Genomic DNA, 14647 nt, shown 5'->3' with positions numbered 1-14647 from the left:
GTTTCCACAAGCTTCATGGTGGCCTCCCAGTTCCTCTGGGACCTCTCCAAGTTGCTCCCACCCAGGCCAGTCTCTTGTTCAGGGGCTGCCCCCAAACAGGTCCCTGGGGGTGGGAGATAAAGCCTTGGGGTGGGCTTTGCATCCCCCCACATGCCCTTCTCAGGTCTCCATGTCCTCGGGTCCTTCCCTGTGCCTCTGGGGTCCCAGAGGAGGACCCCTGCCAGGCTTTTCTGGTCCAGCTCTCTGGAATTGTTTTGTCTGAAAGCCTTCCGCTAGGGTGTGGTCTGTCTCCTTCTGCAGACTGGGGTTCCCTGAGAGGCCTGGCTGTACCCCCAGTGCCTAGAACCCTGGCTGGACTAGAGTGAGTGCTCAATAAATACCCGAAGAAAGGAAGAAAGGAAAGAGGCAGAGAGAGTAGACAAGGAGGCCAGGCGGAGGGTAGGAAGAGGGAGGAAAGGGATGGGCCAGGAGCTGAAGCCTGGCTCGGAACCTGGGGCCCTCAGGCCAGATCACAGCTGTGCGCGCTCGCTCACGTGGCGGGCGCGAGCTGGCCGGCAGGTGGCGGTGCGCCCTCGGCTGCGGGCGTCGGCGAGCCCCAAGTCCCCTCCTCCCGCGGCTCCCTCCCCTCGCCGGCTCCTTTCTCTGCGCTCTCGCTCGCGCTCCCCGGCGCCCTCCCGCTCTCCCGGCCGCGGAATCCCTCGCCGCGCCGCCCGCCGCCGGCCCCGCCGCCGCCCCTCGGCCACCATGGCGCACCGGGGGCCCCCGTGCTTCCCGAAGAGCCCCGGCCCCGCCGCCCGAGCCCCGAGCCGCGGGGCGCCTCCGCTGCTGCGCTGGCGGCGCTCGCGGCCGTTCCTGTTGCTGCTGCTGCTGCTGGCCGCTTGCGGGGCGGCCGGGCGCTCCCCCGAGCCCGGGCGCCTGGGTCCTCGCGCGCAGCTGACCCGGGTGCCGCGGAGCCCGCCTGCGGGGCGCCCGGAGCACAGCGGCCGCGAAGACCGGCAGACGCGCGGTCCGGAGCCCGGCGCCCCGGGTCCGGATCCCAGTCCTGCTCCGGGTCCCGGTGAGCACGGCGCCCCCGCTTTGGGCAAGGGGCGCTGGGCGCGCACGGCGCCAGTGGCCGGAGTGGCTTCGCGGGCGCAGGTCTCGCTCATCAGCACGTCGTTCGTGCTCAAGGGGGACGCGACACACAACCAGGCGATGGTGCACTGGACGGGCGAGAACAGCAGCGTAAGTGGCCTCGCGCGCTCCCCCTCCCCGCGACCCCTGCCCGGGACACCTCGGGGAGATTGTCACAGCCGCCCACTTCCGGACCACCCTGCAGTCATCCCCCCGTTCTCAGACACTTGGGGACGCGGTCACCTCGGCGGCGCCCCTACTGGCCTCTGGTCACTGGCTACTTGGGGAAAGGTCTTCAAATGCATGAGCCTCTGTCTATGGGGCATTCCCGTGTTCTGGTCCCCGAGCCGCCTCCGGGGCTCCAACCTGGCCTTTACATCCTGGGTACCAGGGAAGGTCCTAAAGGTTTCTGGACCCCTGGCCACCTTGGGTGCCTCCAGGTATCCAGGGGCCACACAGCTGGGTGTTGCTGGATGGCCCCCACACTCCACTCTGCTCAACATGGGGCAGGAATTTCTGGCTGCAGGATCCCCCCACCGTGGTCTACCCTGTGGATCAGCTCAGCCTCATGTGCTGTTCTGGGAATCTCCTTTTGGTATTGCCCCTCTCCCTGGATTCTCCTGGTGCAACCTCTAGCTGCCCTGAGGTTCCTCCTGAGGGCATGTGGATGCTACTGGACCTTCAAATCCCCAGGGGTCAGCATCAGCACTACTTGGGATCTGTCTGGGCCATCTGCAAGCCCCCTGCCTGTCCTCCTTTCACATGGGGCCACATTGATTTTCTTTGTAGCTGGAAGTTTGTCACCCCTCCCCCTCTGCCTCCACCCACCAGCCGTGGTTAACAGCCCTCCCAGATTCAGCCCCATTCTTTGGTGCTGCCCCTCTGGGTCATGGGGGTCCCTTCACTCTTTCTGGGGATGCTGCTTCAGTCTTGCTTTTCCTGGTGAAAGACTGGTGGTCACTGTGGTTACCTCTGGGCAGCCCCAGTGGACGAGTTCTGGAGAAGGGCAGGGTGGCTGTGGTTCTCCAGGTAGGGTGCATTGTGTGGGGAGGGGGAGGGCAGTCTCCCTCGTTCCCTTGCATTACTGTTCGCTCAGGTCTCCCCAGTGGGAGAGCCCACCTCTTGTTACTCCCCAAAGTTCTGAGGAGGCAGCATGGGGCTGCCTATGGGGTGGAGAGGGTAGGGGTCTCCTGCCCACTGGCTTTCTGTGGCCAGGAAGGCTGCAACCTGCTGGACGGCTCTTACCCCTCTTCTCTCTGCACCCCTGGCTACTTCCAGGAGCTTCCATGTTTGCTGGGGAAGGGATGGGGAGGGGCAAGGCGCAGCTCTGAGTGGACTTGACTGACCAGGACCCCGTGCCTGCTGTCTCTCCCTCAAACTGGTGGCTTCCAGGGTACAGTTACCTCAGAGGGCAGAGCTAACTCCCTTCCCTGGAAGAAGTGGGCCCAGCTGGAGCCACCCACTGATGGGGGTGCCTTACAGAAGATAGCAGGTGCCCCTCCCTAGAAGAACGCGGGGCCACCCTCCCCTCTGTATCTTGAGCCGGGTGTGTCAAGGTGTGCAGCTGTGCTCAGCCCTCGCTTGCCCACTGGTGCTCCCGCCAGCCCCGCACCCTCAGCCATACGGCAGGGCTGAGAGGCAGCTCAGGAACCAGGCAAGTAAACAGTGAGTGCCAACCCTGCAGAGCTGAACTGGCCAACCCAACTTTCCCACCCAGACTGCCAGCTTGTCGCCTGTCCGGCAAGCTTGCTCCTGCCCCTTTATCATTTAGCTTCAGTGTGTGAAGAGCCAGGCAGGGGGTGGTAGAGGAGCCACAGGAACTGGGGACCAGCTGTCTTCAGGAAGGGCTGATGCCCAGCCTGACCCTATTCTGAGCTTGGAGCCTGGCCTCCAGTGTCCTCCTTGGAGAGTTGAGGAGGAAGGTGGCCAGCCGGCAGGGGCGCTGGGGTGGGAGGAGCCCCCTGGCTGTTCTTCTAAGGGAGGGCGGTGGCCGGGTTGAGTGGCTGTACCCTGTCTGCTGGCAGGTGAATGCTGGGGAAAGGGGTTCTGAGTAGGGGTGGGATTGGGGCGCCGAGCTGGTCAGTGGGAAACAAGGGACAAGTGTAGATGTGGATAGCAGGGCAGCCCTGGTCCTTCGCAGATGGCCCGGAGGCAGGAGGCAGAGAGAGTGAGAGAGTATGGGCATGTGCCGGGTAAGGAGAGGGGTCAGTGTGGAAACCCTGGCTGGGCATGTGGCTCCACCTCTTGCCCCTGCTCCCCTCTCGCCCACGCTGTGCCCTGGGCAGCCTGGGGAGGTGGGTCCTCTCCAGAAAGGCCTGTCCTCTGGCTGGGAGCAGGGATGCCTCAGGGGCCAACCTGGGCGTGGAGTAAGGGGACAGGGCCGCCCCCACGGCTGCCCAGGTGTGCCGGCTCCTTTAAGTCGCGGTGGCCTCGGTGCTGGCTGCATGCGCAGCAGCTCTCTTGGCACAGGAGCACCTCAGATGCACTGTGCTCCCGCCCTTCTCAACTTGCAGCCCAGAGACAAGGATCTGAGACCGCGTTTGGCAGTTGTTCTCACCTCTGCTGGAAGCTACAGCCAGAAGGGAACAAGCTCAAGGCTGCTTTCCAAGCGGAGTCTTCATAAAATCTGAAAATCTTTGCCAATGCTCACTGACTCCTGTGGACCGGTCCACACCAGCAGAGGGGCGAACCTGTACCGTGTCAGGGGTTCTTCAATTAAGCAGAGCTTGGGCGAGGGGGCTTTACAGGGGCACCTGGGAGCATCTCACTGAAGGATTGCGGGAGGCAAGCTGCTCGTAGCCTGGGAACATATGTGAGGTTTCCCGGCAGTGGAGGGCTCCTGGCTCCATGGAGATGCGGAAGGGGCTCGCTTGGAAGTTCAAACACTGCTTCTCTGCCTGACGTGTAGCTGTAGAAACAAATTGCTATAGTGAAATTAGTGTCTCACTGAAACCGACTGCGTTCCATGTTTATGGATCCAGAACGGGCCGTGCACAGGCAGCTCAGGGCTTATGTCTCCTGAGCCACCCTCGCAGGTCACATGTTTTTTGAAGGTGGATAAATATTACAAGTGCTGGTCTCTGCCTCTGGGGTGGGGCTTCCGGGTACCCTGATGGGAATGTGTTGTGCCGTAACCCAGTAGTGCTCTTTCTGGGAAATCATGTGCTGATCTGTCTTACTTTAGGCACAGCCCCTCTGGGCTCCTTCCCTGTGGGACTTGAACTTGAACTTGGATGAAACATTTGATTTGATCGTGAGCTTCCTGCAACCAGGCCCAGTTTATTGGCCCCTGTCCATGTTCCCCAGGCAGACAGTACCTCTCTCTCCTGCAACCCTCAGTTTTTATATATATGTAATTTTTTTTTGGTGGAGGGAGCACGATTTGGCCTCTGCTAGCAGGGAGAGGCCCTCACTTTATTTGCATCCTGAGCTTTGCAAGATGGAGCTCAGTGGTCCAGCAGGGGAGGAGAGAAGGGTGTGAACCGCTAGGTGTGAGAGGCGGGTGCCCTTCTTCCCCTGATGACACTGGGGAGAAATAGGGGAGGCTGCATGGAAGAGGTGGCACCAGCCTAAAGAACAGTAGGTGGACTCTGGCAGATGGGGATTGGCATTCCAGCAGGAGGAGCAGTGTGAGCCAGGTCTGGCAGGGATCTGAAGGTGCAGGTGTGTCATACACAGACAGTGGGTGTGTTGTGCAGGGACAGAAACCCACGGAGAGAATTTCACATTTGACTTGGGAGGGGGTGAGTGAAGTCTGCTCCGGGGGGACTCCAAACACCAGGTTGTGGAGCCCATGTAGTGGTGCCGGGTGGCTGGTGTCCATGTCAGCTTTGGGAATCCCTTGCCCGGTTGTGTCCTGGCCTGCCCCTTCCCAGCTCTGGGGTCGTGGGAGGATGGCAGAGGGTCTCTGGGCCTCAGAGTCTGCGTCTGGGAGAGGGAGAGGCGGAGGCTCAGATCTCAGCTGGGCAAGGTGTCGTGTTCCACTTGAGACACCAGGTCAGTGCCTGGTGCCTGGCCAGAGGCAGCGGACGGAGCCAGGTCGGGTCTGGCTCAGAAGGGGCGAGAGGCAGCGTGGAGGGTGCTGGTGAGAACCCTGGACTGCGGCTCAGAGGTGGCTGCCACCCTGCGGAGGCTGGCTAGGCTGTGAGAGTGGGGGAGGGTCTGCAGGTGAGGAGGGCATGGCCTGTCCCTTTCCTGGAGGCTCCAGGTCAGCCTCCAGCATGCCGAGAGCATTTGATCCTTAAATGAGCATGTGCCCGCCCAGCACCCGGCCCGTCCACAGCTTTCCTCCCCTCTGCCGCTGCTGCCGTGGTTTTGAGATGTCCATTCTCTTCCCACCGAGGCGAGTTTGGTGTGTGGCTCTCATTAAAGGGTGCAGAACCTCCCGAGTGCTGTTTTGAAACTCCAGGCCACTGTAGGGCAGCCTCCTGGCATTTTGGGGTGGAGGCTGGGTCGGAGGGAGGCATCTGGGTTACAGTCCTGAGCTGTGGCTGGTCAGCTTGGAGCGCATGTGCATCTGTCCAAATGAAGTGCTTGTCTGTCACACCAGCTGTCACCAGGGTGACACCCTGAGAGAAACGGGCAGCAGAGGTCGAGGGATGTGGCACTCGGTGCCGAATACCTGTCACATCAGCTGCCGATCGTGCCGGCCTGTGGAGACCCGGGCCTGACTTCCCATGCAGTGCGGCGAGGGAACGGGATCCTGCGCTGTGCTGGCCTCAGGGTCTGGGGAAGGACCGGGAGCAGACCCCAGGCTCACATGCAGGGGGCCACCTGCCCGAGCTGGGGGAGACCCAGGCTCCTCTGCCATTCACAGTGGCCATGCCACGGGAGACCGCAGCAGCTGAGGGCCCTGGCGAGAAGTGGGGCCATTTGTGTCCAGAACTAGAGTCTGGAAGTGACCTCGCCTTGGCCCATGTCACTGCTTTCCCAAGAGGGAGCAGGTGGGTGCTCCCCCCAGGAGGACTGTGGGGGGTGCTTGGCAGAAACTCCAGAGGGGCCCAAGGGACAGGCTCTCTTCCCACTCAGGCCCTGGCCCGATAGATAGCTGTGTGCCAGGCCGTGGGGAGGGGTCTGCAGCTCATGGGAGGAGGTCCTTCCCCAGGAGGGAGCCCTGAGAGTCCCAGGGCCAGCAGAGTGAGGTGGGGGAGAAGTGGAGCCACAGACGGGGGCAGGCCAGGTGGGAAGTGGAGACTCATTTCAACTTGAGGGGCAGGGGTGCAGACGGCTAAGGACAGGCCACAGTGGGTGGAAGGGGGAAGTGGGTAAGGTCGGGCTGGTGGGTGGGCAGCGCCAAGGAGCCTGAGCTAGCTGCCCCGACCTCTTGGCAGGGGCTGGGGGCCTCTTGCCTTTGGCTGCGGGGTGCAGCTCACTTCCCTGGCCTGGGCTGTGCACCCTCCTCTGGGGCTGGGGAGCTGCCCTCTGCGTCCTGGTGCGATTGCCACCCTGGTGTAGGTCCCGAGGCTCTTTCCCCACAGGCCCTCTTCTCTGTGCAACTCAAGAGCTCATCTTCTTGCTGCTTCCAAGGTCCCCAGGGAGCCCCTGGCCACTCTCCTACCCCCTGAAGAGACCTACTGGGTCTGGGGTCCTCATCTGGGCCACACAGGGTCCAGAGGACCTGTCCATGGGGTGGGGGTGGCGTGGGCAGCTCCAGGGAGGAGCCGCTGGCACGGGGCCGACCTGTGGGCTGTGTTGTCTTCACACCCTGCCTGCAAAGCGGGGATGTGGCCACGGGCCTCCTATGGGCTATGCTGTTTGGGAGGCTCTGAGGGACTCCAGAAGGAGCCAGGCGCCTGTCCCGGGCCCCTCGGGGCACACCAGCTTGGGGTGGCTGAGGGTCGTGAGCCCAGGCACCAGAGGGCCATGTGATTGCCCTCCATACCTCTCCCCTTGGCCTCTGGCCCTGAACCTGGGCCCTCCCCTGCCCCCGGAGTCCACTCTGCTTTCCCGCTCCCTCTGCCAGCCCTGGGCGTCCTCTCTCAGTGGCCTAAAAGCTGGGAGCTGCCCCTCTAGTGCCCGCCTTCTGCAGAAGGTGTGGCTGCCATCCATCTTTCTGGCCTCCATGTACCCAACTCTTTCTTAGGCCTCAGTTTCCCCATCTGTCAGAAGAGTGGCAGGGCCATCTGGGGTCACCACAACCTGGTGACGTGTGCTTCTCATACACACAGCTTAATATACTTACGTTTGTTCACAGACAGAGCAGGACCGCAGTAGAGCGAGCAGGGCCAGTCTAGCGCGCGGCTGCCCTCCTGGGTGCAGCCAGGGAGCAGGGCTTGACCCAGGGTGTGTAGCGCGGCCTCGAGCCTCAGGCACAGCTGGCCTACCCCGTGCCTGCTGTTGGCTCTAGATGAAGACTCAGCCCCTCGGAGCCTCTGTTCCCAGTCCTGAAATGTGGGTAGTGATCCACATGTTAGCAACTGCAGGCCTGGCCAGCACGGTCGCCAGCGTCCATCCTGGCTTGTGGATTCCAAGGCCATCTTCAGTCTCTTCCAGCCTCTGGCCCCAGACCCAGCTGCTGGGGCCGTTGACTCAGCTGATCCTGAGCATCCCTGATGTGCCCAGCACAGGGGCAGGGTGGGGACTCCGTACCAAGGGCTCTCGGTGCGGGGAAGTGTGGGAAGGCTCCCTGGGGCTGGGCTGAGGGCTGAAGGACACGTGGAGCATCCCTGGGATGAGGCAGGGGACAGGGAGGATATTAAGGCCACCAGAGAGGCGGGGGCTTGGGAGGCCTGGAGAATTGCAGGCAGAGAAGACTCGTCCTTCCACCAGGAAGCCTGGCTTGAAGGCATGGAGAGTCCTGGTAATGAAGTTCCTGAACACATTTCACAAAGCCACGTTTACTGTAATAAAGGGCTATTTAATTTGCAGTTACAGAAGATTCCTGAGAGTATTTTAAAGAGGTCATCAATTAGCCTTCTCCACGCGCCCCCCAGGCCAGAGAGCGGCCCGCGCTTGCGTGGGCCTCTCAAGAGCTGCTGCTGTTCAGTTTTGATGAGTTCTCAGGGTGAGGCTGGGACTTGGGAGACACCACAGAGTGGGAGGGACTGTGAGCTTCCATGGCTGGTCCTGGAGGAAGGAGCTAGCCAGCGCTGTACACTTGTCACGTGGGGCCCCCTGGTCATGCCTCTGTAAACTCCAGGACTGAGTTATTTATAGGCTCTTGTCAGTGGCCCACTTGTCCTCACCTCTCCTACCCGTCCTGTTAGATGGGTGCTCCATGGACCCCGTGGAGGCTGATGGCCCAGGAGCCAGGTGGCCAGGGAAGCTGCAGTTCTAGGCCAGCTGTTCCCTCTTCCCGACCACGGGCCGAGCAGGGTCTCTGTCCACAGCATTTCCCAGGTGCAGACTGGCTTGGGTCCATTCCCATCCTGTGTTTGCTGTGGAAGTCCCTCAGCCTGACCTGGGTGTGAGACTGGACTCTGTGGCCAAAGAAGGCATGTACGCCCATGGCCGGTTCCCAGGTGGGCAGGGGGCTGGGCAGGCCTTCCCCTCGGCCCGCCAGGTGGTCGTCAGCCCAGGGAGGGCGGGCAGCTCGTCTTTCCAGAAGCTCCAGGATTCGGGGGCTGCTCTGCAGAACGCGTGGAGAGCTCGTTGTCATCTCTTCAATTAAGCTTCGTTGGTCATTTTAAAAATGTAATAGGGATGCTTGAGTGGGAGCTCTCGCTGGAAAACTGGAGATTAAAAAAAAATAGAAAGAAAGAAAACCCCAGTGTTCTTTGGAGGTGGAAAAGTTCCTTCTGATTTTGCATTTCTATAGCCGTCAGTTATTGTATCTGCACAGAAAATTACAATCATTTAATTAGTTTCTCCTCACCCCAGCTTGGAGATCTTAAAATAACAGCACCCCCCTTCCTTAGTGATTTTCTTGCAAAAGCAGCTAATTTGCTGCAGCGTGGCGCTCGCCTTGACTCGAATGGGGTCCGTGTCTTGCGCGGCGACATTTCCTGATGCTCAGAGATAAATTAAGTTCAAATTAAAGTAAGAAAAGAGCCAGGCAGACTATGCTGCTTCTATTCAGATCAATTTTAATTCAGAAAGGCTCTTTGTGAGCTTCCTTCACAGGGGGTGTTTGTGGAGCGTCCCAGTGGAGATGCCATCTCCGGGCTCTGGGACAGGCGGCACCACAGCCAGCATCGCCTGGGGCCTGGGCCCTGGGACTCACCTGAGAATAGCGCTTCCTGGTAGCTACATGGTGCTCCTGTCACCTCAGGCCCCCTTGCTGTTCCCTAGTCACCTGCTCAGCCCTGGAAGGGTCCTGGGAGGGACACATTATTGTGTCTTGATCTAACAGAAAAGAATAAAAAGCGTCCCAGCAGCCAGAGGACCGGCCTGAGGGTCTGCACGTGGTTCGAGGGTCTTCACCTTTGAGCCCCAGCACGCATGTGCGCGCTCTCTCTCTCTCTCTGTCTCTCTTAAGTCAGTACAAGAGATATTTTATTCTTTATTACTATTAAATTGTGGTAAAATAAAAAGAAGGTGAAATCTGACGTCACAACTATTTCCAAACGTGCAGCTTACTCCACGGAGCTGCCGTTGCTCTCTTCACCTTGCAAACCTGAAACTCTGCCCCCATTAACGCCAGCTCCCCACCCGCTCCCCTGACCAACCCCATTCGCTGTTTGTCTCCCTGAAGCTGATGACGCTCGAGACCCACCGGAGAGCAACCCTGCAGTGTCTTTCCTTTTGAGACTGGCGTATGTCACTTGGCAAACTCTCCTCAAGGCTCATCCAGGTTGTAGCATGGGGCAGAATTCCCTCCCTTTTTTAAGGCTGTACAATTTGTAGTGGGGACAGACTACACGCTGCTTCCCATTCACCCCTCCATGCACATTTAAATGATTGCCACCTCTTGGCTGTAGTGACTAACGTGGCTGTGAACATGGGATAGGATTTTCTTTGAGTTCCTGGTTTCAGTTCTTTGGGGTGACGTTGCTGGTCATGGTGGTTATAGGGTTGATTTTGGATTGAGCCTGAGTCTGAACTACAGCAGAACTTGCTCTGGTGTCCGCTTGGAGTTTCACCCACCTGTGGGTCAGTTGCATGGCTTCAGTCCCCAAAGAGGTCAGTGCCTGGGATGTTGGAGGAGAAAGAGTCACATCGTTGGAAGGTTCTGTACTCGGAAAGACACAGCAGCATGACACTTGGAGTTGTGTGCTTCCGTCCTGCCTGATAACCCCTGGGTTCTGCCACAGGTGACCCACGCTGGTCAGCCCGAGAGTCTGGACAGGAGGACCCTCCTGGTGGCTCTGTCTGGCGTTTGGCATTCCATCCCGTCCCTCCTCTCCTTGCTCCTGGGCGCTTGCCCATCGACTCCCTCATTGACCATTAAGTAATTCAATTTTCACTCCGTAAAAATAAAGCACTCAATAAAACCCCATGTTTTTCTCAATTTATTCCCATCAATACTGTTTAACCCCATCCAAGTTTAATTTTCTGCTTTATCATCTGATGGTTGAGAGGGGCTTCTGAGTGCTTGTTTTGATCTCTGTGATCCACATAACTCTGGGTGTGACTTGGGGCAGTTGCTGGGCACCCTGCTCAGAGCTAGGCACTTTGGGGGCCCCAGGGCTCACTGGGGGGTTCGTGCCCACCCCACATGTGGGGAAGCCCATAGAACTTTCTCAGAACGTGGATTGTATAATCTGCACAAAACAAAATACACAGAATCGAAGGAAAGCAGCTCTTTGGCAATGGAGTTATCAAAACCTTGACACCCGTTTCTTTAAGAACAGGCCAAGGGCCAGCGGCAGGTGTGACCACTGCCCAGTTCTGAGTGGTGATGGGGTGGAGGGTGCTCTGGGCCATCCACTGGCTGCCAGGAAACGTCTGTGGTTTCCGCTGGGCTGGAGTCCCCACGCGGCGATGCCACTGTGACTCGCTGCCTACTGCGTCAAGGGAGGAAGTGCCTAATTTCAGTTGAACTTGGTGAAGATAAGGAGGTCATTGATTCTCTCTCCACGTTCACGGGCCCTGGAAGAGCCGGCAGGGCTCAGACACTGAGGGAGGAGGAGACCGGGTGGTGGGCAAGAGAGGGACAGACGGACCCTTCAGGATGGCTCATCCCCCTCCACACTGTGGCCCTAGCCCTTATCCTGGTGTCCCCTTGTCCCCAGGAAGCAGCCTCTCAAAGCCCCCTAGGAGTGGGCTCCAGGAGGGCTGGGGCTTTAGGCCCTTTTGTTCCCTGCTGCCCTTCTGGGCTGTGCATAGTAGATGCTCAGTAAACATCTGGGACGGCAGGATAGGAGATGGTTTGTCCTGTGGCGAGGGCTGTTGGAGCTGAGGACCAGGCACCTCCTTCCTGACAGTCCCCACATGGCCAGAGAGTGACGGGGCTGGGCTCCCTCGCCAGCTGCCTACTCCGTGCCAACCTCGCTGCTCTCTAACGCCTTAGTTGATCTCTGCCACAGGCAGTGAGAACCACGCTGTGTCTCTGCACAGAAGGAGCTGCCAGGGGTGGAGAGGTTTGCTTCCTGCCCAGGAGGCACCCTGGTCAGAGGGCACGGAGGTCCACAGCTTCTGATTCACGGCGGAGGCCACGCGGCTAGGCCATGGTATTGCCCGCACCCTTGCTCCTTGGGCCTCTGCCTCTGGCGTGTGCAGGTGGGCGGGGAGCCAGGGAGCTCACCAGTTCCAAAATGAAGCCGGGCATTTAAATAGCATCCTTGTTCCCAGGCTCATCTCACAAAAGCGGAGCAAAACAAAGGCCCAGGGTGCCCAGTGAGCCCTGGGTAGCGGCTGCCCTAGAGCGCCTTCCTGACCTTCCTCCTCCCTCACACACCGGTCCCTCATGTGTCCTCCCAGCTGTGCTGAGCTCTCCCTCGGGCCAGCTTGAGGCACAGCCAGTCTCGGGAGTCCCCGGTGGAGGCCCCCCAAGGTGGCTTTGGTGCGTCTCTGGGCCTTGCTTTTGTTCTGTGTCCCCAGATCTACATGTTACTTCTGAGATTGAGAAGGTGCCGCCTCCTGCGCCCCTGAGCCCGTCTGTGTGGCCTGGACCAGGAGCCCAGGTGAATCGCTGTGGCTGCCCTGGAGCTGGCCAGGCCGGGCGGATGTGCTGGAGTGCGGGGTCCACCATGGTGACCCAGTGGGGGGCCCTGGAGCTGGGTGGCTGCACCCTGAGCCCTCCTGGATCTTGTGTCCGACAGCCCCTGCCTGTCAGAGAGGGGCGGCTGCACGGTTCCAGCAATCAGAATTCGCTCTGTAGAAGAAACTTTTTGTGGCTACCTTTCCTTCTCATTTCCTGAGTGGCGCTCTGGAGTGAGACCAAGGCCCCGGCTTGCACCAAACGCTCACCCCAGGTCTGGAGAGTGTTCTTGGCGACACCTGCTTTCTCACACGCCTCCTGGTAGGAATCATTGCCTGGCACTCACCTCAAGATGGGGTCGGAATTTCTCTGCATCTTGCCTGGGGTGAGCAGAGACCTGGGCAGAGACCAGGAAATCTGAAACCCGGGACTTCTTGGCTGTGCCGGGGGCAGGATGGAGCTCCCGTGGGACCCCATTCTCGCCATGTCCCTCAGCTCTAGGGTGGGCAGCTGGCCTGGCCCAGGAAGAGCAATGACTCTCAGGTGGCCTTCAGCCCTCCCTCCCTGGCCTGGGCAGTGGAGAAGGGCATTTGGTGCTGGTCACCTAGACTGCTGACTGGGGGTGTTGGGGGCGGGACGTGGTCATCACATGAGCTGGGGAGGGGAAGCAGATGGTCCCCACTTCTCCGGGGATGTGGGACCCTGCTTCCCACATCACCTCCAGACTTAGGGAATTGTTTGGGAAGGGGCAGCCTGAATTTGTACCCTCGGTGCCTTTCCGTGACATACTGGGTGCCAGGCTCTGTTCCAGGCTGGCTGAACACAGAGAAGCCAAAGACCCCGGGGCCTGCATGCTCTGGGGACGCTGGGCAGCACCGGGGCTCTGGGCACGTGCTCAGCACAGAGCCTTCACCAGCCCCGCCTTTCGGGGCTTTCCACCCTAGTGTGAGCCCCGCCACTGCAGCAAGGCCCTGAGGCCCTGTCCCCTGCCCCAGGAAGTGCTGTCCCCTGGGGCTTCAGATACCCAGGGACAGATCTAAGGACCTGGGACCCCCTGTGACTGACGGTGGCTTTGGTGTGTGGCTCCCTGTGACCCAGGCAGCTGGCAAGGCAGACGTGGTGAAGGTTCCTGCAGGACACGGCTCTGTCCTCGCCAGGCCCCTGCCCCGGAGCCTGGCCTGACCTCGTGTGGTGCCCCCGCCTTCCTGCCTCGCCCCGGGTTTCTGTGGGGAACGCCCTGCCCTCTCCTGCTCAGCAGGTACCTCCCTCTGCCCCCGCGGCTGAGCCTGTGTCCCCGACCCTGCTGGCTTCCCTGGCCTGCTAGGGGTGGTAGGCCATGAGGCATCTGCTGCCCCACCCGGGCACCGGGCTTGCCTGTCCCCTCCCTGGCCCTACTCTGCTGTCCTCCGAGGACCCTCTTGCTGCCCCTGGCTGTGTGCAGCCTCACCTTCCTAGGGAAGCAGTTGTGAGATGAGCAGGCTCGTTGTGGACCCCGGGCTGTCCCACGCGCTGGTCCAGGGCTGGACAGCCGGCCTCTGCCCAGGGCGCCACCTGCTCAGCCCTGCCGGCTCCTGGGCCTCAGGGACGGGGAAGTACACCTCTGAGGACCTGCGTCCGTGCTGCCTTTACCCAGGTCTTCCTGGGACCCCTCTCAGGGCTCTGACCCTGTCCCACCTTCTGGATGGGGTCCAGAGGTGGCAGATCTCCAGCCTGTGGAGGAGGACACTGTGTTGGGGGGAAGGGGCAGGAATGGACAGTGTCTAGGTGGGGCCCCTGGCCATCCGGGGACTGACTCACTGGTTTCCTCTGTCTGCTGAGGGCTCACATCCCTGCTCTTGACCTTGATGGATTGTCCGGGGTGGTCAGCTCCCAGGTGGCCTTTGAGTGACTGTCCCAGCTCTGCCTGTCCTTGGGCTGGTTGCCTAACCTGAGAGGAGCCCTTGTAAGACGGGGATATGTGGCGCCCACCTTGGAAGGTTTTCGTGGCCCAGGTGAGCTGACGCCCCTCCGGTGCCAGCTGCTCGTGTTCCTCGAAGGGGCCCAAGCTCCCAGCACCTGCTGGCCCTCAGTGGCCCTTTCCGAGCCAAGATGGCAGACCCCCAAGAGGGGTAGTGGTTCGCCAGCTGCCCACTCCTGTGACCAGGGCCCCAGGTGGGTGGGGCTAGCCCTCTTGTGCCTCAGGACGCTGATGGCTATGGCAGAGCTGAGTCACAGCCACAGACTCCCTTAGGCAAGAAGATGCCACATTTCTCCATTTTTTTCCCTTAACGCAGTAAGTCCTGAGTCCCCGTTCTACTGCAGGGAGCAAGATTTCCCCGGAACCTCCCTGCCCAGAGAGATCTGGAAGCTTCTAGAGATGGTGGGGAGGACAAGGAGAGGAGGGAGGGGGCATGTGGGCAGAGGCCGGGTGGGTGGCACTTGGTGTGTCGGGAAAGGGTGGCACCTGGAAGGAGGGTCCCGGGGTGGGCAGACGGTCATTCCCAGCATCTGTGATGGCAGCTTTTAAAGGACATG

General features: G+C 60.4%; 1 protein-coding gene across 2 annotated transcripts in view; it reads left to right on the top strand.

Moving 5' to 3' along the window:
* Positions 1 to 645: 645 nt before the first annotated feature.
* SORCS2 (sortilin related VPS10 domain containing receptor 2) overlaps positions 646 to 14647 on the top strand; it is a 350209-nt gene continuing 336207 nt past the window's right edge. The window contains exon 1 of one of the 2 annotated variants that reach the window (XR_014023270.1): positions 646 to 1224. Coding sequence is in view for 1 of the 2 variants with exons in the window: in XM_081303853.1 (XP_081159979.1) it covers positions 745 to 1224 (480 nt within the window). In the remaining variant the exon portion in view is untranslated. The remainder of the gene's footprint in view (positions 1225 to 14647) is intronic. The other variant, XM_081303853.1, reaches the window with a different exon arrangement.

Source organism: Spermophilus citellus (genome assembly GCF_964194105.1).
Source record: "Spermophilus citellus genome assembly, chromosome: 8".
Lineage (NCBI taxonomy): Eukaryota > Metazoa > Chordata > Mammalia > Rodentia > Sciuridae > Spermophilus > Spermophilus citellus.
Note: the sequence above shows the minus strand (reverse complement) of the source record. Positions and strands in the feature narration are given on the sequence as shown.